General features: G+C 38.1%; 1 protein-coding gene across 1 annotated transcript in view; it reads right to left on the bottom strand.

The window, feature by feature from the left end:
• Window positions 1–27,152, bottom strand: part of SLC44A5 (solute carrier family 44 member 5) — a 197,332-nt gene that overhangs the window by 38,441 nt on the left and 131,739 nt on the right. Inside the window, exons 6-11 of the mRNA XM_029945813.1 lie at window positions 13,968–14,052; window positions 7,255–7,383; window positions 6,386–6,446; window positions 5,042–5,165; window positions 3,581–3,664; window positions 234–346 (exon numbers count right to left, since the gene is read on the bottom strand). Coding sequence (XP_029801673.1) covers window positions 234–346; window positions 3,581–3,664; window positions 5,042–5,165; window positions 6,386–6,446; window positions 7,255–7,383; window positions 13,968–14,052 — 596 coding nt within the window. The remainder of the gene's footprint in view (window positions 1–233; window positions 347–3,580; window positions 3,665–5,041; window positions 5,166–6,385; window positions 6,447–7,254; window positions 7,384–13,967; window positions 14,053–27,152) is intronic.

Below are 27,152 nucleotides of genomic sequence, written 5' to 3'. Positions count from 1 at the left end.
AGAGTAGAACATTTTGACAGCACTTTTTTCAAGATAAAAAATATAAAAGTAATAGAAATAATATATGCAAAATTAAATATTTTTTCTCAATTTAACACGGGGGTAGGGAGTAAAGAATAATTAAATTCACTGCAATTAAAATGCATTCTGATAACAGATTCTGGCAATAAATTGATAATGAAAAGAAAAGGACTACTTTAATTTTTGGCAATTTTAAAAGGGGGGATACCTACCATAACCTATAATTCCGATCACACCCCCCGTGAAGACCCAGAAGAGTAATCCAGCTATGAATCTCAGGAGTATCACAAACATCCAACTAAGGAACATGGCAATAATCAGGCCACTAGAGGAGAAAGCACAACACACAAGGGTCAAGTGCGCTCAACATAACAATGTTAACAGCAAGATGACACTTTCTTCTATTCAAAATAATTCTCTATTACCTAGCTATAGAAACATTTATAATATTAAAAAGCATAAACTATAGTTCCTATTAAGATGGTCCTTAGGACCATCAGGAGCTTCATACCTGAGTCAATCTTTGGGTACCTGGGTAAGCTGAAGTCTGGCAGTTACTATTGTTCAAGGCAACCCTCCAGCCCACAGTTTTGGTCTATCTGCCACAACTGTCACGCCATATTTGTCTCTTCCACACATCTAAGTCGTAGAACATGTCCATGACAGATCTGTGCTGTTCTGTCTACCTGATGACTCATGGGAGGAAACCTTATGTAACAGAACCGTCTAGAAGTAAGGGAGCAGTCTTAGGGCAGAAAATAAAAATAATTGCCCCCACATAGTTCCTGAACCCATGATTGTGCAGTCATTATTATGGTCTAATTATCTGTAATGGTTTGTGATGTCTATCAGCAGCCATCTATTTCAGGTCCCCAGGGATGGATGGGCCATTATATGGAGCCATGATAAGGCTTCTGTGTCTCCTGGGCCATGTGACTTTATTAAGCAATAAGCAGCATTTTTTTTTCTGTTTTAATTTCTTCCTGGAGTTTGAGCTACTAGAGATGCTTTTCCCCTCCCCCATCCATATATCCAGGTTAAAGTCATATGGGCTTCCTCTGGTTACTTTGATTAAATAGAGCTCATTACAAGTAGAAGTTTGGATGATGCTTCCATTAAGAAGATACCTCTGATGCTCTTTTTAAGTTTCCAAACAGAAACACAGCTTGTCATGTTTATGGAGTTTATTGTCTCCAAGTATTAGCTTGGAGTATAATCTTAATAATTACTGTCACTGGATAGATGGCAGCATTGTATCAAAGTAACTTCTCAGGTCATATTCTTGCAGAGCCTATGCTTTCAATCTAGAAGCCATTTCCTTTTAAAATCACAGATACGTGGGGTGCCATGGTGGCTCAATTTGTGAAGCATCTGACTTCTGCTCAGGTCATGACCTTGTGGTCAAGCCCCACATCAGGCTCTGTGCCTACAGCTCAGAGCCCGAAGCCTGCTTTAGATTCTGTGTCTCTCTCTGTCCCTCCCCTGCTCGTGCTCTCTCTACCTCAAAAACAAGTAAACTTTAAATGAATTTTAAATTACAGATACTTTAATGCTTAAATATTTAATATGATTGAAGGATTATTCTAGGGCATAGTCTAAGGCGAATATTCAAAAAGGTCAGGGCAGGTAAAGAAATACAACTGGTTATTCTCTGTGTTTTTAATTCCTTCATAAAATTATAACTGCATACACGAAGGGCCAGCACATTAGTCTTTGGCTTTATATTTATGAGAGAGATAGAGAGCAAAAGAGTTGAAAAAGGGAGTGTTTATGTTCTGGTCGTATGAGTGGAGCCTAGCAGGAGGGGTTTCAGTGTGTGTTGGGAATGAGGTGAATAAGAAGTCCTATCATAATGCATACTTCTTCAGGTAATAGTTGAAAAGCCCAAAATAAAGAAGAAATGTGTAACTTATCTAGTGATAAGTATTTGACTCTGACAATAGGGGAACCAGTTCAACTCCAATGAAATATAGACTATAATCTCTGCTATGGAGAGAGATTCTGAAATAGTGATACACACCAAATTATTGTATGAATAATTACTGTGTTTAAGACCAAGCATTGAAATGTGTAAAATCTCAAAAAACTATCTAGTTTTACAGCTCCACAAACTAGTCACTAGTACTTTACACACATTACAATTTTGACTTTATTAAGTAAGCACCATATTGTTAAATCTCTCTCTCTCTCATTCTTCTAGTGGTTTTATCACTGTTTCTTGAACCCGCATTTTCTATGCATCTTCTATGTTCCAAGAACAGCACGAGGAGTTAGGAAAATGGAGATGAGTTAGACAGACTTAGGATGGGAAAGAGTTCGTAGTTTATCAGAGAAAAAAAGCCAGGTAAATATCACACAAAATTCTAGGTGTTCTATAGATGATAGCTGTGTGTGTGTGTGTGTGTGTGTGTGTGTGTGTGTGTGTGTGTATGTATGTGCATGTGTGCAACGCACAGTGGGTGGGAGGAACACAGAAGGAAAAGTAATTACTTGCAACTGGAGAGGTCAAGAAAGGCTTCATAGATTACACAAAAGCTGATTTTAAAGGAAATGGAGCTGCCGAGAACACAAGATTTGAGGAATTGACGTGCTTTTTGATGTGTTTAGAATATAGAATATACATGGGTGGAGATGAATCTGGAAAACCAGTTGGACCAGGTTATAAAGGGCCTTATAACTCTGAAGAAGTTTTCTCTTTTTTGCTTTTTGTTTTCTTTTAATTTTTAAAAATGTTCATTCTTAAAAGAGAGACCGAGAGTGAACAGGGGAGGGCAGAGAGGGAGACACAGAATCTGAAGCAGTCTCCAGAGTATGAGGTGTCCATGCAGAGCCCAATGTGGGACTCGAACCTATGAACCACAAGATCATGACCTGAGCTGAAGTCAGACGCTTAACCAACTGAGCCATCCAGGTACCCCTTCTCTTTGTTTTTTGATCACTAGGGAACCATAGATGCTTTTAGGTCATAAGAAGAGGATATGAGAGCCAGGTAGTAACAACAGCCTTAAATATACCAAACACATGTACCTGCTTCAGTAGAATAATTGCATTTTCCCTTACCTCTCAGGAATGCAAATCTTATGTCTGCAAATTTTTAATCTCATCCTCCCTTCATATATTTTTTCAGCTCCTCATAACTACAGTGACCTTTGATGATATTAATAGCAAATATTTTGTGGAAAGGATGTGTTTTTTTAAAAAAAGTGATCCTTTGGAGATCAAGGGAAGGATAAATGAGAAAATAGAACCAAAGAAATAAGACAACATCCACTGTAACAAGCAAATATAGATGTTGTTCCCACAAGACTTGAAGTATGTTTATAGTTTTATTCATAATTTAATTAATAAAGTTAAAATTTACATTCTTATAACTTTTGTAGCAAAAGTGTATTTCCAAATATCTTTACCCTATCTTTGTCCTATATGAAAAAGAAAATGGCAGGAACTGAGACTTGAGTCAAGCTTTAATTCACAAATATGAATGAGAATTTGGAGAAAGAGTTCTACAAGGATAAAATCAGACTGAGGCTGGAGAAGAAACACCAATGTTTTCACTTACAGGAGAATCCAATACCAAGTTGTTGCATAGTCTTCAAATATTTTCATTCCAATTGCCTTCGCATCAAGTATTTTATTGACACGGCTGAATTCAAAGAAGGAAAAGATGAATTATTTTTTGATTACCATTAAACAGAAATGTTCATGTTAGGATAAAAGGGTTTTGCAAGCCGCCTTTCAAGCCATTTTTATAAATCTTTTATCAAAAGTCACTCTTTCCCCAGCCACAACAATATGTGAGATGTCACTTTGGTGACTACAAAGGTGGCTATAGCCACACACACAGAGACGGGCTTTCAAGAATGGCTAACAGATCCTTCCCAATGTATGTGACATGTCCTCAATATTGTAGAAATCTCACTATAAGAAATGAATTTAAATAAGATTAGCCTTTAACTTACAAAATCCATAGAGTCAGGAATGAATGTCATCCTTAATTCCCTTTTCTAATCCTCTGACAGCTGTGCTGCAGGTAAAGCCCCATGGGGCACATCCAGAAAACTCCACAAATGATGGATGAATTATCAAAGAGAATGTACTCAAGTAACTACAACACTGTTGCCCCTTTGCCCATGTGCCTCAGTTACAACACCCGCTCCTTCCCCTAAGGTAACCACAATCCTGACTTCTGTGATAAGACTAAAAAGAAAACTAGGAAATTATTAACATTCACATAGGCATCACAGTGTAATTTAATTTAGCTGTGCTTACTGAATTTTTCTATCCATGGAACTGTACTTGTACTATTATTTTGTGGTTTCTTTCACACAGCTTTATATTTGTAAATCCATCCATGTTGCTCTGACATTTTAAATATGTAGAACCTGCATTATTCTACTTGGACTGCTGAAATCTTTTAAGGAAGAGAAATATATTTTTGGAATATCTTTATTTTTCCACTTTTAATTCAACAACTGAGCTATGCAGTGATACTCTGTGTGTATGTCTGTGCACACACATGAATGTGTGCCCCTGGGAATGATATTCCCCAATAACCTGAAACACCACGACGTGTACAGCAAGGGAAACCGTAAGTTGACTTCACGTAGAAATTGATATGGTTCTCAAACAGCCTTTCCTAAGGCCCTCCTCCTTTTACAACATCTGGCAGTTTTATTATTTCAGTCGTTTTTTTAAAATGGTGATTTAAAAAGTATTTTTTGTATTGTGTTCATTAACAAGTAAATTGTGTTAAGGATTTTCAATATGCTTACTGATGTCTCATCTATGCCTCTTGATAATGAAAGATTTAACCATTTTGAAAGGCATCATTCCTCTGACTCATTTTGGCTTCTCCTTTAGCTGCTTAATGAATATACACGAAGTTCTCCGATCCACAGTGACGTATATAGGTCATAATACATAATTCTTCCTCTATAACCTTTAACCTGATGGCAGCTTTAGTCTTGTGCACGATAACAGAATGCATCCGAATTGAACATAGGAACATAAACAAACATACTTTGCAGCTGTCCTGAGTTCTATAGCATTTCTTGTCTTTCCACTCCCATCTTCAAAATTTGTCTTATTTCCTACTGTCAGAGTGCCATTTTTAGTAGAGAAGTCAGGGAAACATCTCTGGAGAACTGTAAAAAAAAATAAAATTACAGTAATCACTTTCTACTTTTTTCTATGTGGTGTTCTTTCCTTACACTTTCTTTTACAGTTAAATTTTTGCTGGACAAAATATAAATTGCTCAACATAGATAATTGCCCTTACTTCATGATCAGGCAGGTTTTTTGATGGTTCTAAGACTGATGTAGATAGTAAATTTTATCATGATCGAAAGCTACACTCTAAACTTGTTATTTTACACCTGGTACATCCATCAAGCAGCCAATAAGTAAGATGCACAGCACCGGTTTTAAAAGAGTAATACTGGTAACATATCCAACATGGTAAAAGCATTTTAATAAAAAGGCTACATTTACGTGTATGACTAAATTTACTTTTTCTTATTAAAAAACTCTTAGGTATTCCTTGAGTGAAACTTTGAAAACTGGAGATTAGTGAACAGCTCCTTGAGAAATAAGAACTAGCTCAAACTTTAAAATACTAAGACAACTGAATTTTATTTGTGAGGTCTTAATAATTTGTCTCCCTTCCAGCTCTCTCATTTACATGGTTTTTGGAGGAGATGGAAATAGAAATCTAACGCTATTAAAATGGGTCCCACACAAAGTGTGGACTATCATAATTTCTGAGAAGAGTTACCTCACTGTTCAATCCTCTATGCACTTATTTTGATTAAATAAAATCCATGCCTCTTTACAAATCTGTATTCCTAGAAATATTTCAAAACCCCAATTTTATTTTTTATATTTTTAAATTTTTTAAATGTTTTATTTATTTTTGAGAGACAGAGAGAGACAGTGTGAGCAGGAAGGGTTAGAGAGAGAGGGAGGTACAGAATCCGAAGCAGGCTTTAGGCTCTGAGCTAGCTGTCAGCACAGAGCCCGTCATGGGGCTGGAACCCACAAACTGTGAGATCATGACCTGAGCTGAAGCAGGACGCTTAACCGACTGAGCCACCTAGGCGCCCTGATTAGGTTTTTTAAAATCAATCTTCAGTCTTTTTCTTGTGAATGTTGGTGTAGCAAAACCCCAAAACTAACAGAGCTCCAATGGAAATATCCCTGGTTGGAGTGATAATGGGCTTTAGCTTTGGCTTCTTCCTAACTCTGGGACACTTAGCCATTTGTACAACTATTTTTGGCTTTAGTTTTGTCAGGAGTGAAATAGGGGAACTGAATTAAATAGTTGTTTGGTAGATTAGGAGTTCAAAGTTAAGTAAAAGCCACTTACATGGTTTACTTGGAAAAACAGCTGTTGGACAATCATCATCCAATAAAACTTGTGTGAGAGTCTAAAACAGAAGGGAGAGGAATGTTAACATTTCAAAGGCTATGTAATGACAAGTTTTATTTTCAGTATAAAAACTGTGTCCTTTAAAACTTTAACTCCAGAATTATCTCTTTATTCCAAATTACTCTCCTAATAAGAGGGATTTTAGGATTATCACACACACATATTTCTTAGACAAACATTCTTAAATTTCCTAAATGTAATTTAAATCAACAATAAAACAAGACCTGTGGAAACAAAGGCACACCTTTGAAGGCGTGTATCTGTGTTTTAATCACATTCTGAGTCTCGAAGTCTCCAATTTTTTCTGGAAAAACAGTATCTTCTCTGATTAAGAAGCCATTAATACTATTTAACATAATGAGGCTTTAGAATTCCTTTGTAAGTCTCAAGTCTAGATAGGGTTTGAGGATTTTTTAAAAACAAATAATTATCAAATTGTGTTTAAAAGTAAAATTCTAATTTTTACTAAGTAGCCATGGATCTTTATCACCACATTAATGAAATGTTGATGTTAATAAGATGAAATGACATTAACCCCTAGATCGTCACAGCAAAAACTTCATTCAAGTAGAGAATTTGTTAGATTCAGGGAATAAAGCTAACTTACCAGACTTACAAGTCTTACATAATGCCCAAAGTCTACAAAATGTGTCTAAATGGGGTAGGGATGTTTGTACGTACATGTGCGTTTGTGTTTTAATGGATTAGTATGTAATTATTTCCTAGAAGATTTGAGAGCTTGCCCATTACAAATGCACATAGAAACAATAGTTAAATTCTTTAGCCTTAAGCTTAAACACACATACCTTTGCAGGCTTAATAAAAGTGGACTTGCAAAATTGGTTGTAGTACGTCCAATAGTTTTTGTTTTTTCTGTACATAAATTGTAATTCCACATAGGTTAAAAATTTTTCTGGGCACTTGGAGACACAGATCTATGAAGAAAAGGAATACAGTGGTGGGAACTGAATTGAGTTGAGCAAACCAAGGAAGTATTTATAAGGTTAGATTTCTAAGTTATTTACCACTATAAAGAAACTTAGGTCAATTTTCTGATTTATGTAAAAAATAAAATGTCATGTACTAGTTATCACTCTCTACTCCTTGCCCTTTAATAACGATCTGCGCTAACCCAATCAGATGTTGTACAATGATGGAATTGTTAACTTCCGATTTTGAGATAATTGTAGATCTACTTGCAGCTGTGAGAAATATATTCAACATACCTTTCCCCCAGTGTTAGTAACTTGCACAATTACAGAACAATATCACAGCCAGGAAACTGATATTGTTACATCCACAAACCTTCTTTCGATTTTACCAATTTTACACCCACTCGTTTTGTGTGTGTGTGTGTGTGTGTGTGTGTGTGAGAATGTGTGTGTGCATGTGCACACACGCACATACAGTTCTATACAATTTTATCATGTGTAGATTCGCATCACCACTACCACAAGACAGTGATGGACTTTTAATAAATATTTTCTTATTAGTCTCTGAGTTAGTAGATAAAAGTATAATACAAGATTAATTTTGCCTGTGAAGTTTATGTATTTTCAGGGTTAGAATCTTTCTTCCTTTTCTACATGTGGATAAAATGGTGATTTAAAATACTCCAGTATTGATAACTTACACCACTAATAACAGTGAATTATCAACAACAGTTCTCAAATTGGGGATTTATCACTATTAGAAACTAACAAATTAGGGCTATTTGTGGCAGTCAATCATTATCATGGTCTTTTCCAACACTCTATCAAATGTGGACAGAGAAGTCACCAATCCTATTATTTTACAGTAATGAACTTGGTTACAGGGCCCATTAATGCCAAACCAGGTCACTGTGCTGTAGTCCACAGAGCCAACGTGGAGTGACTGAATCCAATTTGAAACTCCATAGAGAAAAAGCAGAATCCAAGAAGATGCACTCTCTTGGCTTTGTTTTGGTTTGTACTTAAAACAAACAAACCCACAAAAAACAAAAAACAATGATCTATTAAGCCACGAAATTGCAGTCCTCATTCTCTCCTCCATCTTCAGTTGCTCCTTATGAAAGCCTTCTCAGCTCTGACTTGCTCCATCCTCTTGCTGTGCGTGGGTAAGCTCACTGGCCAGATTCTAGCTCAATCCACTGCTACTGAGCTGACACCTCTTTCCTATCCACTGGGTCATGTTTCTACTATATACAAAAATATTTGGTGTCAGCCACACAGCTAAGGTAGGAGGTAAATAACTAAATGAATAGCTCAAATCCCACAGTTAATACTGCTTTGTAGTAGCAGCAGTCTACTTTCTTCTAGAAGTTCTAACAAGGCAAACAACCTGTCTCTACATTCATGCCTCTCTACGTATTCTGCCAGTTTCTCATACATATATAGGCTTGTTCTCTCTCTCTCTCTCTCTCCTCTCTCTCTCTCAGACACAGACACACACACACACACACAGTTCTAGAGGAAATACTGAAGTTTCACAAGTATTTTTCTACAAAAGGTGAAGAACTGTTTAGGGACATTCGAAGCATCCAAAATGCTCATATTTTCAGAAGAAGGCTTAGGCTATTATCAATGCAAATGTCAAAATTTCATTCTGATTGGAGATAACTGAACAAATTGTTAACAAATTGGGAGATACTTTACAGACATTCAGACTTTGACAATTATATGACTTTGAAGAATAACTTCCCTAGTTCCCCTATTGGGTACTTTTAAATGGATTTATAAAATGAATACTGCAAGTATTAATGTTTTCATAGGCCTTAAAGGACAGTAGGAACTACTGAGTTGGGACCATGATGATTTCTGTATTTCTAAACACACACACACACACACACACTATATACTACATATTTAAAATGCTGTATATGCAACATGTACAAGAAAATAATTAAAATGGCAAAACATAGTTTGTTAAAGAGATTCACATCAAATTTCATTCCAGACACAAATGAGCCGTTAAAAACAATATAGTTACTGCTTTTTACTCTCTCCATCTCTCCCACCAATTTTTTTTTTTACTTCAAATAGGGTGCTGATTAGTAGCAATCAACATATAATTAACTAAAAATGAAGGTCACATTGAGGTTGGGTATCCTAATTGATCACAGTCTGTCCTTTAAATGCTTGCAAAACATGTCTGGACGACGCTGCCAGTTAACAAAAAACACAATGCATAAAAATAAGGCTTGGCTCAGTGGATACACTAATGCCTGGCAGACTAACGCAAGCCTCCATTATTGGCAGCTAAAATATATCCTGAATCAATTCCGATTCTTTGTCAAATCACAAATAGGCACTTTAAATGTAGTTCATCATTATTTTTGTATCTTCAATTCCTATAGGTTTAATATTCTAATGCAAATCAGAATTTGGTGAGTAGAAGAGAGTTATACTGAAGGTTAAAGCACTGCATTGCTATGAAAAAGGCACGATCTGATCTAGTTAACAATTTACAGTGTACTAAATATAAATAACATATGTACATAGCACATAAAAAAGCATGATGTATAGGATATTTGGTATGTTTCCTCGTGGAAATGATGGATTTGTATAATATAGAACATTTCCTAGACTGGGAGTAGGAAGATATTAACTAATTCATTCATTTATTCCTTCTACAAATACTTATTGATCACCTAAGCTGAGCCTGTTCTAGGCACTGGGGACACAGTAGTGAACAAAACATAAAAATCCTTGCCCTTAAGTTCTTTACCTTCTAGCAGGGGGAAGATGATGGATAACAACAAATAAATAAAAATGTTTGTTATAAGATGGTAATAAGTGCTATGGAGAAAAATAAGGCCAGAAAGGAGGATAGAGGAAGAAAGCCAGCTGAGTGGGATTCCAATTTTAAGTGGGTACTCAAGGGGGCACCTGGGTGGCTTAGCTGGTTAAATGTCTGATTCTTGGACTTTTGATTTCGGCTGAGGTCATGGTTTCATGATTCATTAGATCAAGTCCCATGTCAGGCTCTGCACTGACAACACAGAACCTGCTTGGGATTCTCTCTCTCCCTCTCTCTGTGCCTCTCCCCCTCTCATGCTTTGTCTTTCTCAAAATAAACAAACTTTAAAAATATTAATGGGTAATCTAGAAAGGCCTTGCTAAAAAGGTAACATAAGGGAAGTCTTGAAGACTAGTGATCAAGCCCTAGTCATTTGGAGAAAGAGTAGTCTAGGCAGGGAGAACAGCAAAGTCTAAGGCTCTGAGGCAGGAGCATTCCTGGTTTCTTCACAGACAACAGATAGCTAGAATAAGCTGAGTGGAGTGAGCAGAGGGAGGGTAACAGCACGTGTAGTCAGAGAGCTAGACAGACAGTGAAGGGTCCTGTACGGCCATTGTTAAAACTTTGCTTTTAATCTCAGTAACGTGAGAAGCTATGGGGACAAGAATGAATAAAGGAGAGACATAAATGTGACATACTTAATAGGATCACTTTGGCTGCTGTGTAGAAAAGACACTGTAAGGGGTTGAAAGTGGGGCAAGGATAAAGAGAGAGCCCAGTCAGGAGGTCATAGCACTAATATAAAAAAGAGATGGTGTTCTTTGAAAAAAGGAAGAAATGGTGAAAAGTAGTTTGATCCAGGGTATATTTTGAATGGAGACCAGAAGAATTAGCTAACTGTCCACACATGAATATAAGGAGAAAAATGGAAATCAAGGATGATTCCAAGGAATTTGGAGCTGGCCTTAACTGAAACAGGGATGATTTCTGGGATTGGAGAATAATTTTAAGGATGAAGTCAGACATTAGGAACTGAGTTTTGGACGTATTAAATTAGAGATGTCGACTAACTGTCCATGTAGAGATACTGTACAAGTGGTTGCATATCAGGATGGAGAGTTCAGGGAGTTCCAGACATGTAAATTAGGGAGGACAGCATGCAGATGATGGTAAAAACAAAGACTTGGAGAGTGAGATCACCAAAGGAATAAATGTAGGTTTTCAAAATGACCAAGCTTGGTTATAGGCAGGATATCCAATGTTTATAAGATGTTGGAAAGATGAAGAAAAAACAGGAAAGGAGACTGGTAAGGAATAGCTAGATAATTGGGAGGAGACATAGAAGAATAGTGTGCTTTGGAAGCTAAGTCAGGAAAATGTTTTAAGGAGGAGGGCTTAGATAAACAATGCTGCTCGATCAAATGCATGTAAAATTAGCAATTAGTTTAATAATATGGAGGTCACTGGTATTGTTTGGAGGAAATTAGAGTAGGAGTAAAAGCCTGAATAAGAATGAAAAGAGAGGATTTAGACACAATGAAAATAGACTAATCTTTTTGAAGATTTGTAAAAAAGAGGTACAGAGATATGGAGCAGTACCAAGAAAGGCAATGTAGGATGAAGGAGAAAATTTTTTGAGATAGAACGAAAAACAGCATGTTTGTGTATTGGTGGGGATGATTTAGTAGAGAAGGAAAAATGGCAATTAAAAAACCCCACAAAGTTTCTGCAATGATGTGCTTGAGTATGTGAAAGAGGGTGAGATATAATACACAAATGGATGGGCTGAACTTAGGAAGGCAGACAAAAAGACAAAAGCAGAACAAATATATGAACATAAATGACAACTGATGGCAAGAAGATGTTACTGAAGGAGCTTTTAAAACTTGTCTTCTGAATGCCTGTACTTTTTCAGTAAAATAGGAAGCAGTTACTTTACTTTTTCAGTAAAATAGTTAGAGGCTGACAATGAGATTTGGAAGGAGTTCTTAGGGGTTTGAGGTAAGAGGAGAAGGTATGAAAATATTTTCTAGAAGACTGGAATAGGCATTTAGCTAGGGATGAAGTTCTGCCAGAGCAGAACAGCTATGTTGGGGGAGGAGGGAGGAAATTGAGGGTTTTTATAAGGGAGTGAATTTAAAGAGGGACAATGAAATCTAAGTCAAACAAAGAAAGAAATGAAAACATGAGAGAAGTAAGGGACAGGTTGAAGAGGTTAGCATTAGGGGTTTGTAGGTCCTGAGTTAGAATGACTGGAGTTGAAATGTTACAGGAATTGAGATGATCAGACAGTACAATGTCTGAAATTGAGATTACAAAGGGTGGCAAGAACTGGTACTGACAAGGTCAAGGATTTGACCTTGGGAGTCGGTAGCACGACAGCAAACAGTCTTGTGGTAGAGGTAGTCACAGAACTAAGATGTCAATATCTCAAGTTGGTTTTAGTCTTAGCAGGAAATAAGAGATCAAAAGTCAGACAGAGAGAGAGAGAGAGAGAGAGAGAGAGAGAAAGAGAGATAGATGAGGAAGAAAGCAAACAGGTTTACTAACTAGATCAGGGAAGATCTTTGGGAGTGGTTTACTGGCACATGGAACAAAGCAGCAGCAATAAGTTAGGAACATATTACATTTTTGAGGCAGTTGTGCTGCTACAGAATTCATAAGCTAACCTAAAAAGGCCTTTGACTGTTAAAATAATCTTTAAGGTTTTGAACTTGCACAACAGGAAGGGAGCTTTAAAGCTCTATGCCTCCCCGCCCCCCCCCCCAATATCTCTAATGCTCAGTGATGATGTGGTCTGAGGTTAGCAGATAGGAAATAACCCCCCAGTTGGTTGAGTAAAGGACCTATAGGATGAAATGGAGAATACAATCCAGGCCAATTAAAGATTGTTCTCCAGTGTCATACACCACAGACCACTGTGCATTTGTCTCCCTTTCTGAATGGGAGTTTGTATTCTAATTGTCCTAGGCCCATTCCCCATTGTTCATTTAATAGAAGACCTGATAGAGAGACAATGTATCACCCATAGATCCTGGACTTCGGGTTAAAGACAATTCTACATGGGACACTGGGTAGTCTCCCTTGGGGAGAAGAAAGGTATTCTGGGGGACAGATAGACTATGGAAGACACAACTAAATGCCCACTGAGGTCTGTGCCTCATCCCACAACCGCGTTCCTTAAGTCCTTTTTTTTTTTTGCATGCAGGCGTGAACATATAAAACTACTATGTATGTTGTAGGAGTAGAGTTTCAATGTGTGACACTTCTAATCCAAGGCTTTTAAGAGCAGAGATGCTTTATTCATCTAGTTCCTTTTGGCAGGTGGATGCACTTGATGAGAAGGACTTAAGGCAGAGTCACCAGATGAAAGGAGACTGGAGAGGAGTGACCCACTGACCATAAACACTAGCCTTATACTGTTATATGGTCAACAATAAATGTAATTGGGTTAAGTCACTGGAAAAAAGTGAATTTATTACTTATGGTAGCTAGGTTTGCTCTTCCTGATATTGGTCTTTAGAAAAATACCACTTCTGGGGGTAGGGTCATTGAACAAAATCTGAGAGGTTCCTTAGTGATGCTACAGTGATCAATCCTACTTCTTTTTGATTCTATATGAGCAAACACAAGCTCATGCTTAGGTCTTCTCACCTTCCATAAAATTATAAATTCATCATTAACCACACACACACACACACACACACACACACACACACACATTATTCAAATGGAATTGCTGAAATCTTTTACCCAAGCATGTTCAAAATTTTAGGGAATTTTTTTTTTTTTGCCTTACCTGTGTGGTGGGGCACTGTAGGTTTACCACCACGGAGGGACTGGTACATCTGAATAAGTTAAAGTAAAACAAAATGGTCTTGTTCCTGTTAAGAAAACAACATAAAATAATCTTTTTAGTGACTATGGAATGTTCCATATTATTTCAGACCCTAAACACTTTTAATATAATGACTTTTAAAAATCGGCTTTATTTTCTCTAGAGAGCTACAATATAGTTCCCAACCCCCTGCAGAGAGATAAAGGGAAGAGAAAGAGCAACTGGGTAACATAGACTGTATCTGGACAAGAGAAAAACCTCAGACCCGGACAGAGTGGGATCCTATCATCCCATCTCTAACTTCAGGGCTTTCGGAGAGAGAACCCATCTCTAACTGCAGGGCTTTCTTCAACTGGAGCAGGCTGCCCTGTTCTGGTGCCTGGGGAAGAGGAGAGTCCCCTCCAGGTTCAGTTGTATCTCAGGGGTGTAGTTGGCAATAGGAAGAACGGGCTCCCTGCCCTGAAGTGCTGGAGCTTCGTGGGATTACATTTCAGATGGCATCATTAATGCCCATAGAATGGGAGTTTAAAACTCAGCTAAGCATGGGACATAGGATATGGCAGAGAGAGACAGCCCGCCTAGTCTGTGCCCACAGTACAGCGAGGATGCATATCCACAGGAGTGATTTGGGACACCTGGTCCATGAAGAAGAAGTGACTGGAGGGTGGCCATTTTTCTCCCCCAAACCACCAAAAGCAGGGCCTCAGGGATCGATCACAGGCCCACAGTGGAGATGGAACCCTCCTACACCAAACCATGTCCCCCCACCCTCACTGGGGAGCCGCTTATCTACTGGATCTGGATAGACTCTGTGGAACAAGCACTGAGGCACTGCCTGGATTAACTCTAGGTCAATTCTTGTTATTTAGATATAGTCTCCCTTTTCTCCTTCTTATCTCTTCCCTTCTCTAGGCTGGTTACCCTGATTATTGGTTTGCTTAAACAGACATATTTAATCTATTCTCTTGATGCATCTTCTACACCTCCTTCTTTACCTTCCTTTCTCTATCTGGAATAATTAGGCCACATAGTTTCTCTGGGTAACATTATCTTTGTTTCTTTTTCCTCAACTCCTTCCTTATTCTCCTTTCTCTCTCTCTGGATTAAGGCTTTTAGTCTCTCTGCCTGGTCAATGTTCATTTTCTCTTTCTTCCCACCCCTGTTACTTCTCTCTTTGTATATACTCTTCCATCAGGACCGCCTCCATCCTGGTCTTTACTTGTTCTAGCTTGTCTTTACTAGTTCTAGCTTTTAGACTGGAATTTTTGTCCGTTTGCTTGTTTGTTTTATTTGTGCATTGCATGTTTTTGTTTCCCATTTCTTTGTCTGTTTTCCTCTCTAGGGCTACATCAAGGAAAAAACAGGAGCACACATGGTGGAGAGTCTGAAACATCACTATGAGTAGAGAAATAAAATAACCAAGGTCACAAGAACAGAGAGCAAGTAACACTCTTCAAAAAACACCTCCTGAACAGCCAGACTTTAGACACGGTATGAACCCCCTTTAATACAACAGTGTTCATAAGTGCAGAGCACATAACAAGTTTTTAAATCTTACAAGAGAAAAAACTAGCCAAAATGATGAAATGGAAGAACGCTCCTCAAAAGAAATTCCAGTAAGAAATGACAGCTAAATGATCAAAACAGGTATAAGCAATATAACTAAACAAGAATTTAGAAAATAGTCATAAAATTAATCGTTGAGCTTGAAAAAGGCATAGAAGACAGCAGAGACTCCATTAAAAACAGTCATGATCAATTTTAAAATGCTATAAATGAGGTGCAAAATAAAATGGAGGCAGCCACAGTGCAGACTGAACAGGCAGAGATGAGAATAGGTGGATTAAAAGATGAATCACGGAAAAAGAGGAAGCTGAGGAAAAGAGATAAATTGATCCAGGAACACAAAAGGAGAATTTGAGAACTGAGTGATGCAATCAAAGGAACAATATCCATATCATAGGAATTCAAGAAGAAAAGAGAGAGAAAGAGGCTGAAGGTATACTTGAACAAATTATAGCTGAGAACCTCCCCAATCTGGGGAAGGAAACAGCCATTGAAATCTAAGAGGCACAGACATAACTTGAATCGATCTTCTGCATGACATATCATAGTGAAACTGGCAAAATATAAGGGTAAAGAGAGAATTCTGAAAGCATCTAGGGATAAAAGGGCCCTAACGTACAAAGGGAGACCTATCAGAGTAGTTGTAGACCTGTCTACTGAAACTTGGCAGGCCAAAAAGGAATGGCAGGAAATCTTCAATGTGATGAACAAAAAAATATGCAGCCAAGAATCCTTTATCCAGCAAGCCTGTTACTCAGAATAGAAGGAAAGAGAAAAGATTTCCCCACATAAACAAAAACTGAAGTAATTCATCACCACTAAACCAGCCCTACAGGAAGATCCTAATGGGAACTCTATGAGGGAAATGTAGCAAGGAACACAAAGTACCAGAGACATCACTATAAACATGAAACCTACGTATAAAACAATGACTCTAAACCCATGTCTTTCAATAATAACACTGTATGTAAAAGGACTAAATGCTCCAATCAAAAGACATAGGGTATCAGAATGGATAAAAAAACAATGCCCATCTATATGCTATAAGAGACTCATTTTAGATATGAGGACATTTTCAGATTGAAAATGAGGGGATGGAGATCTATCATGCTACTGAAAGTCAAAAGAAAGCCAAAGTAGCCATACTTATATCATACAAATTGGACTTTAAAGGCAGTAACAAAAGATGAAGAAAGGCATTATATAATAATTACAGTGTCTATCCATCAGGAAGAGCTAATAATTATAAATGTCTATGCACTGAATTCAAAAGCACCCAAATATATAAAACAATCACAAACATAAGCAATCTTATTGATAAAAATGTGGTAATTGCAGGGGATTTTAATACTTCACTTACAGAAATGGATAGATCAACTAGACAGAAAATCACTAAAGAAACAATGGACCTGAATGACACATTGAACAGATGGACCTGACAGATATATTTAGAACTCTACATCCCAAAGCCGTGGAATTGACTTTCTTCTTGAGTGCACATGGAAAATACTCCAAGATAGATCACATACTGGGTCACAAAGCAGCCCTCAATAAATATAAAAGAATTGAGATCATACCATGCACACTTTCAGATCACAACGCTATGAATCTTGAAATCAACAACAGGAAAAAGTCTAGAAAACCTCCAAAAGCATAGAGTTTAGAGAATACCCTACTAAAGAATGAATGGGTGAGCCAAGTGATTAGAGAAGAAATAACAAAAAAAATATATGGAAACGAATGAAAATGAAACTGCAACAATCCAAACCCTTTTGATGCAGCAAAGGCAGTTCTAAGAGAAAAATACACTGCAATCAGGCCTATCTCTAAAAACAAGAAAAATCCCAAATACAAAAACAGCACACCTAAAGGAACTAGACAAAGACACTCCAAACTCAGCAGAAGAAGAGAAATAATAAAGATCAGGGCAGAAATAAAAAATATAGAATCCAAAGAAACAGTTGAACAAATCAATGAAACCAACAGCTGTTTTTTTGGAAAAATAAACATGATTAATAAACCTCTATCTAGGTGTCTCAAAAAGAAAAAAGAGAAGACCCAAAGAGAAAAAATCACAAATGAAAATGGATTTATGACAACCAATCCCTCAGAAATATATGCAATTATCATGGAATCCTATGAAAAATTGTATGCCAACAAACTGGATGACCTAGAAGAAATGGACAAATTCTTAAAAACTCACACACTACCAAAACTCAAAAGTGAAGAAATAGAAAATAGGAACATATCCATAACTAGTAAAGAAATTGAATCAGTTACCAAAAATCTCCCAACAAATAAGAGCCCTGGACCAGATGGCTTCCCTGGGGAATTCTACCAGACATTTAAAACAGAGTCAATATCTATTCTTATCAAGCTGTTCCAAAAAATAGAAATAGAAGAAAAATTTAGACTCATTCTACGAAGCCAGCATCACTTTGATCCCCAAACCAAACCAGAGAACCAGGAAAAAAAAAAAAAAAAGAACTATAGGCCAATATCACTGATGAATATGGATGCAAAAATTCTCAACAAGATACTACCAAATCAAAGTCAACAGCATATAAAAAGAATTATTCACCATGATCAAGTGATATTCATTCCTGGGTTGCAGGGCTGGTTCAATATTCACAAATCAATCACTGTGATACATCACATTAACAAAAGAAAAGAACCATATGATCCTCTTAATAGATGCAGAAAAAGCATTTGACAAAATACAGCATCCTTTCTTAACAAAAACCCTCAAGAAAGTTGGGATAAAGGATCTTACATAAACATGATAAAGCCATTTATGAGAAGCTTGTATCTAATATCATCCTCAATGGAAAAAAACTGAGAGCTTCCCTCCTGATCAGGAACACAACAGGGATGTCTACTCTCACCACTGTTGTTAGGACTTCAAAAACTACATTAAACGTCAGCAATCAGACAACAAAAGGAAATAAAAGGCATCAGAATTGGCAAAGACGAAGTCAAACTTTCACTTTTCACAGATGACATGATACTCTACATGGAAAACCCGACTCCACCAAAAGTCTACTAGAACTGATACATGAGTTCAACAAAGTCACAAGGTACAAAATCAACGTATAGAAATCAGTTGTACTTTTATACACTGCTGGGAGTCGCACCGGCCTAGCTGGATGACAGGGTCACAGTAAGGAAATGGTAGATGTAGCACGGCTCCTGCCACAGGTGATGGAAGCTGGCATCTCCTTCTGCTAACTGATTGTTCATGTAAAATTAAGCCTGTTGCTATTGATTAGGCCTCACAATGTTCTAAATCAGACCGATATTCCCCAGAAACCTCATGGGAGGAAGCATATTCCCACCTCTATGAAGAGGAAATTAAACAAAGCACTGCAGATGTTTGTCAAAAGGCTCTTCTATTGAGCTTCACAAACTTAAGACATGAAAATGAAGGTGGTTAAAAGATGTTTACCCTGGCCCAGAGATAAAAGGCCTAACTTAGGAAATAGAAACAAACAAGAGCCAGGCACAAGTTACTGCGCATACATATGCTAATTTGGTGCCCATTGTGAGGATAGGTAAGAGTAGTTACAACTTAAACTCATATGCATTTATTTTCCATCCTTTACAATACAGTAGTTGCAATGACACTCAAAACAGAAAAGCAAACTAAAAAATCAAAACACCAACTTCTGTTTCATGTAATTAGACTTATACAGAAATTAGAAGGTCAAGTAACAACTAGTTAATCACCTAATTTCACAGCTATCTGAAGTGGCAATTGTTATATAGCAGCTTATCTATGATACATTCAAGATAAATGATACAATATATTAAACTCATATGCAAAGGCTGACTCTTCTAGGGCACCTATGGCGCTTACACCTTCAACCTCAAAGAACAAGGTTGACAGGTTTACTTACTAACCATCACGAATGTATTCTTCCTCTTGTGAGCCAAATAAAATGCCTCCTAGCCCTGTCTATGACTGAATTTTAACATCATTGTTATAAAATGTGTCTGCTATCTGCTTCTCACTGAAAACATCCTACTATCTCCTTAGTTGTAAGATTTACTACCGGTTCAAACAAATGTGTATGTTATCTGCTTTTCACTGAGAATATCCTGTTATCCTATGATGTGTAAGTTACCTCATTGTAATTAGAATAGTTCTGAAGAAATGCCTCTGTAAAACCTGTTTCTGCACCGTTTTCAAAGCATCTTTATCACTGAGAATTATGTGTAAAAAATTCCACTTTTTGATGTCATAAGTCTATAAATAAAGGCCCAAGACCTGGCGAGACAGGATATAATAAGGAGATACAAGAGATAATAAAGAAAATAAGATGATGTCAGACTGGACCAAGAAAGAAACTGCGTAAATGTCTCTTCATTGTTCTCCTCCGCCGCTACCTTTCAGGGAGCCCTGGACCAGCCAGAGCAGGCCTCCGGCGATACACCAACAGTGAAGCAACAGAAAGAGAAATCAAGAAACTGATCCCATTCACAATTGCACCAAGAACCATAAGATACCTAGAAATAAACCTAACCAAAGATGTAAAATATCTGTATACTGAAAAATATAGAAACTTCATGAAGGAAATTGAAGAAGACACAAAGAAATGGGGAAACATTCCATGTTCATGGATTGAAAGAACAAATATTGTTAAAATGTCTCTATTACCAAAGGCAATCTACAGATATAATGTAATCTCCATTAAAATACTGACAATATTTTTCACTGAACTAGAACAAACAATCTTAAAATCTGTATGGAACCACAAAAGTCCTCAAATAGCCAAAGTAATATTGAAGAAGAAAACCAAAACGGGAGGCATCACAATCCCAGACTTTAGCCTCTACTACAAAGCTGTCATCATCAAGAAAGTATGGTGTTGGCACAAAAACAGACACATAGACCAATGGAATAGAATAGAGAACCCAGAACTGGGCCCACAAATGTATGGCCAACTAATCTTTGACAAAGCAGGAAAGAGTATCCAATGAAAAAAAGACAGCCTCTTTAACAGATAGGGCTGGGAGAACTGGATAGCAACATGCAAAAGAATGAAACTAAACCACTCTCTTACACCATCCACAAAAATAAACTCAAAATGGATGAAGGACCTGAATGTGAGAGAGAAACCATCAAAACCTTAGAGGAGAAAGCAGATAACAACTTTTTTGACCTCAGCCTCCCCAATCTCTTACTCAACACATCTCCGAAGGCAAGGGAATTAAAGGCAAAAGTGAACTATTGGGACCTCATCAAGATAAAAAGTTTCTGTGCTTCAAAGGAAATAATCAACAAAACTAAAAGACAACCGATAGAATGGGAAAAGATAGTTGCAAATGACATATCAGATCAAGGGCTAGTATCCAAAATCTATAATGAACTCCCCAAACTCCACATCTGAAAAATAAATAATTTAGTGAAGAAATCTGCAAGACATGAACAGACACTTTTCCAAAGAAGACATCAAGATGGCCAACAGACACATGGATCAATGCTCAATGTCACTCATTATCATGGAAACACAAATCTAAGCCACACTGAGACAGCATCTCAGTCCAGTCAGAGTGGCTAAAATGAACAAATCAGGAGATTATAGGTCCTGGCGCGAATGTGGAGAATCGGGCACCCTCTGATTTTGTTGGTGGGAATGCTAACTGGTGCAGCCACTCTGGTAAACAGTGTGAAGGTTCCCCAAAAAATTAACAATAGAACTTCCCTATGACCCAACAATGGCACTGCTAGGGATTTACCCAAGGGATACAGAAGTGCTGATGCATTGGGGGCAGATGTACCCCACTATTTATAGCAGCACTTTCAACAATAGCTAAATCATGGAAAGAGCCTAAATGTCCATCAGCTGACGAATAGATAAAGAAGATGCAGTTTATATACACTATGAGATACTACATGGCAATGAGAAGGAATGAAATCTGGCCGTTTGTAGCAATATGGATGGAACTGGAAGATATTATGCTAAGTGAAACAAGTCAAGCAGAGAAAGACAGATACCATAGGTTTTTCCCCCATTTGTGGATCAGGGAAAACTTAACAGAAGACCGAGGGGGAGGGGGGAATTACAGAAAGGGAGGGAGGTAAACCATAAGAACAAACTGAGGGTTGAGTGGGTATGGAGAAAGGAAAATGGGAGATGGGCACTGAGGAGGGCACTTGTTGGGACTAATTTGACAATAAAGTATATTAAAAAATAAACTGCCTAGCATTTAAAGCTCCTTTCTGTAATACCAAAAGGATGAAATAATCAAATTATGCACCAACAGATTGGTTAAATAAAAAATTCTACATCTACAAAGGAGAGTACATTGCCATTGAAAATAAAGTTGAGGGGTGCCTGGGTGGCTCAGTCATTTAAGTGTCAAGCTCTTGATTTTGGCCCCTCATGATCTCACAGTTAGTGTTGCCAAGCCCTGTGTCCAGCTCTGAGCCTGCTCGGGATTCTCTCCCTCTCTATCTCCCTCTCTCTCTGCCCTTCCCTGGCTTGCATACCTCTCTCTATCTCAAAATAAATAAACTTAAAAAGGAAAAGAAAAATAATGTTGAAAATGCTTAATGGATAGATTCACAATACATTAATTTTAGGAAGCAGGTTAGTAAGGAGTATTAAAACAATTATATTTTAAATTTAAAAATGGATATAACATTATATGCAGAAACACATTACTATATCCGAATGGTGGGATTATATTTGTTTAATTTTTTGTACCTTTATGAATTTTATAAAATAAATATGTATTACTTTGGTTACCTCAAAAATGATAAATAATTGAGTGATATTTTCTCTGTATTTGAAATTGTGGTCAGTAATGAGTAATGTCTCATATTATGAGACAGGTTGACAAGTTCATTGTTCCTAGCATGGAATGAAGTATTTACTCTGCCGTTTAGCAATTCATGGCTCTCTTTTGAATCTCAATTTCATCAGTATAATTTGAATCTCAATTTCATCAATATAATTAGGATAACACCAACCCTACCTACTTCACAGAAGTGTTGGAAGAACATAAAATAAGATATTGTGGACTCATGACAAATTGTTGTCCAACTTCAGTATGTATCTCTAAAACATGGGAGGGTTTGTTGAAAATTGTGTTTCCTGACCCCTTATGTGCCCTTGAGAGCCCAAACATCAGCATAGCAGGCCCAGGAATTCATATTATCTTCCTTGTTTTTATCAGCAGATTCAAATACAGGTGGTCTATAAACCATACCTTGAGAGAACACAGCCCTAAGCATTCAATGTCCCCAACACCATGTCAAGTCCCCAGTTAATGTGACTACATGCATAGCAGAAAATGTATAACAGAGTGTTGATCAATACTTTTCCTACTGACTCAGAATCACCAAGTAGGACCCAAAGGTAAAAATAAAGAAAGCTGTTCATAAAAACTGCTGGCTAGACACTTGCCTCACTTCTAACCCTCTTCCTGCCCTTGTCTATGTAAGCAAAAAGGCAGGGGTAGGGAGGTAGACTGGAGACAGTGGTGTTGGCAGGACAATGATCACAATTAAGAGAATTTTCCTTTCCTTCCTCATTGAAGATGTGAATTGTTTTTTCCCAATTCCAAATTACAAAGGGCTCTGAGAATCTCTCATAAAGACTGAGGGTACTTCTAGGAAGAGCAGACCAGCATCTCCCTTTACAACTGTACACTTCTTCTGACTTCTTCTGTGGCAGACTTACTCATCAGTCCTCTGTGCCCATTTTAGGAGCAAGAAATGAGACCCAAAGAAACCATAAGAGGGTTAAAAAAGCCAATGGAGTCAGAAAGAGGGCAGCACTGAAGCAGCCTATTATAGGAGGATGTGGAATCAAGTAAATGGGCTTGCACCTCCCTGGTGATACCTCATCTGCCATCAAGAGACAGGAGAGGAGTCACCAGGGATGGGGCTGAAAGGGTTTGGATAAAGGCAAGCCAAAGCTAATCTCTCAAGTCAAAGGACTGTTTAGTAAGGATTTTCCCAGATAATTTCCCCTTGTATACCATGAGAGAACCAATTTTTAGATGCTTACCCCAAAGATAGTGTTGATGGCTAGTTAATTGTGTCTTAGCTGCAGTAGCAACAACCATACGGGAGTAGGGCAGGGGCCAGGCCCCCCTTCTCCTTCCGTTCCTCACAACACAAATAAAGAACTAGAACCAGAAGACAGGGAAGAGAAATAAGATAGCAAACCAGGCCCTCTCTTCTCTCAGTTCCCTTGCAGAGGTCAAACTTGAACTAGGGGATTGGAAAAAATGAGATTCAAATTTTAAACTGGACTATACTGAACTCTACAATAGAAATGGCCTGGAAATATATGGAAACAAGATATCAAAGTGAGAAGAAAGACTTGAAAGAACTTTGTTAAGGGCAATGATGGGGCGGGGCGGGGGGGGGGAAGGGAGGAATAAACCAATTTCATGTTTATAATCCTATCAAATTCAGATGATTCAAGAATATGGCATAAATTTATAAACAGTATTCATAAGACTATTTCATGATTCCAGAAGAGCCAGCTTTGCTCTTTCAGCACTCAACCCTATCATTCACAGTCTCGTGGTACATGTGATTCAAATTTGTACCTGAACAAATGGATAAATTATTGCAGGTCATGGGTCACTGGAGTTCCATGGGAGTAGTTAAAACTGTGAATGGTAATCACTAGGTATCAAGAGTCCCCCATCGGTAAAATGGATTTATAAACTGCAAAATGCTACATAAACTCAAGTTACTCACCAGATTATGCCATTGTCAAGGGTAAGGTTTATACCTTATTTACCTTTACATCCCTATATTGGCAACACGTAGCCTACCAGTTGGCCCATTCTAGATATTTACTAAATGTTGCAGAATAAGAACAATTCCAGAATAAGTTGTCATTTAATCTTTGAGTCCTCCTTAGTTTTCCAGCACATTTCTATAGTCACTCTATCATGTGTCTGATATCAAACTTCAGTGAACCTCAGATTCTTCAGGTACAGAGTAGATGGTGATGGTTACAGCTGAATTATTCTGTGGGAGTGACTGAGGAAGTAAGTATTTAACTTATATTTTCACCAAGAAACAACAAAATATAATTGACTGAAAACGAATTGAAGAGGATATATCATGCACTTAAGCCTATCTCTCCTCTTTCCTGAGATTCATAAGAATGAAATTAAGAAAAAAAAGTAATAAACCTCAGGGCACCTGAGTGGCTCAGTTGGTTAAGTGTCCGACTTCAGCTCATGATCTTAGAGCTCTTCAGGTCATGATCTTAGAGCTCTTGAGTTCAAGCCCCACATCAGGCTCTGTGCTGACAGCTCGGAGCCTGCAGCCTGCTTTAGATTCTGTGTCTCCCTCTCTCTGTCCCTCCTCTGTTCTCTCTTCCTCTCTCTCAAAAATAAACAAACATTAAAAAATTAAATTTAATTAAATTTAAAAGGTAATAAACCTCACCATGCAAGCTAAGGATAGGAAAAACAGGATCTATTGACAATTGCATAAGGAAGTTCAACAATTTCTGGAAGAAGGAAAACATAGGAGAATATATTGAGTAATGAATGCATCACACCAAGGTATAGAAGAATGGGATTCAATTTTCATGTTAGAAATCATGAGATGCTGGTGGTGCTTGGGTGGCTCAGTTGGTTAAGCAGCTGACTCTTGATTTCAGCTTGGATCATGATCTCTCGGTTCATGAGATTGAGCCCCACGTTTAGCTCTGTGCTGATAGAGTCTGCTTGGGATTCTCTCTCCCCATCTTCTCTGCCCCTCCTCTGCATGTTTTCTCTCAAAATAAACTTTAAAAAATTATGATGCTGCATCCAGAGTTGAGAGTGAAAAATGTGGCTGAAAGCAAAATTACTTGAAGGTTCATATACAGATGTACAATGCAAATCAGCACCTTTCTGCTTTTCCCATATCCCTGCACTTGGAATTCCAGGATAAATAGGTAAAAACTGAGGCCTCTTTTGTGAAATCTTCTGGGGTTAGCAAGGATTTCTATGGCACTTGGTGCCCCCGCCTACAAGCTTTCATATTCTGGCATTTTGAAAGCCCATGCCTGACAAAGCTCATGCCTGAAAGCCCATGCCAGCTTCCCATCAGTTCATGCTGTAGTGAAATCTGACAGCAAATATGGCCCCATCACCCTAAATAGGGCCAAGGTCTCCCAGGAAAACTGACCTACTAACATAGCCATGGAACAAATTCACACAAGCAACCTAGGTCTTACCTTGGTAATACTGGATAATCAAGTAAATCAGAAATGCAAGGAGAAATCAGAATATGAAAGAGAAAGACTAAAGTAAACAAATAAAAATTGATGCTGGATGGAATCAAATAATTTAGGGCATAGGATGGACATTTAAAGAAAATCCAGTATTTTCAAAATAATTGAAGCAGATTGTCCATAAAATAAAAACACTATGTCATTACAAAGGAATAATTAGAGAATAAGATGACTTTTAAAGATTAAAAATATGAGTAAAACGGAAGAGGAGGAGGACCCCAAGCTCACCTCATTCCCTGGATACAACTAGACAACACACACGTCAGTTTAAATAACCCAGAAAATGACCCAAAGACTGGCAAAACAGAAGCTCCATAGCTAAACTTAAAGAGGCCACATTGAAAAGGATAGGAAGGGTAGAAACAGTCTAGAGTTGGACACATAGGACTGTCCCCAGAATGGAGGGGCAATGCAAGTGCAGAGAGGGAAAAGAAACAGACTCTCACCCCAGCACCCCAGGCACAGAGAATCTGCATGAGGAAGATGAACCCCCATAACACTCGGCTTTGATAAACCACGGTCATGGGTGAATTTTGTGAGCTTTTACAATCACTGGGGCTTGATACCTGGACCTTTAAAAATCCGCAAGCTGGGTTCTGGGAGAGCTGGAAGAGCCGAGAGGGCAACAAGAACATGAGTCCCCACCCTTAAAGAAGAGCACAACAAACAACCGCACTGAGATACAGCATAGAAACAGTATTTGAAAAACACCTGGTGTGTACAGGATGGGGATTTGTTTACTAATGTCAGAGAAAAGGCTGGAGGGGTAGGGATTTGAAGCGGACTATTCCAAGAACAAAAGAGCTGACAGGCATAATTTCCCTTCTCCCGCTTCCCTCAGTCTAGACACAGGCACACCTGTGAGAATTAGCATAGTGTCAACACTTGCTATCTCACTTGCTAAGAGTGCGCCTTGCCTCCTGCATTCTCCAGCAGACATGCCCCCCCCCTCCAGCCCAACCAAGTTTCCACTCCAGGACCACTCCCAAGAGACCTGAGCAATGCTTCCTGACACTGTGCACCTAACTCCTGTGTTCTCTGTTGACCTACCTCCTCCAATACAATCTTGGAGAGATCTTCTAAAGCAGTACCACAAGCCTGGAAGTGTGGAAGCAGCCCTGAGAGAGGCCAGCACAACTCCAAACTGATTCCTGTCCAGAGGAGAAAGAAGATAACCACACACACCAGATCAGCTTTGGTCACAAAGGTGGGCTGGGGACAGACATTTGATCTGACTACAGACCCCACCTACCAACAAAAGCTTCTCAGGGGACAACACAGGGGAAGTGACCTGCATATCTGTGCTACTGCATCACCTGCA

The sequence above is a fragment of the Suricata suricatta genome, chromosome 8, assembly GCF_006229205.1.
Source record: "Suricata suricatta isolate VVHF042 chromosome 8, meerkat_22Aug2017_6uvM2_HiC, whole genome shotgun sequence".
Classification (NCBI taxonomy): domain Eukaryota; kingdom Metazoa; phylum Chordata; class Mammalia; order Carnivora; family Herpestidae; genus Suricata; species Suricata suricatta.
This window is presented reverse-complemented; position numbering and strand designations above follow the sequence as displayed.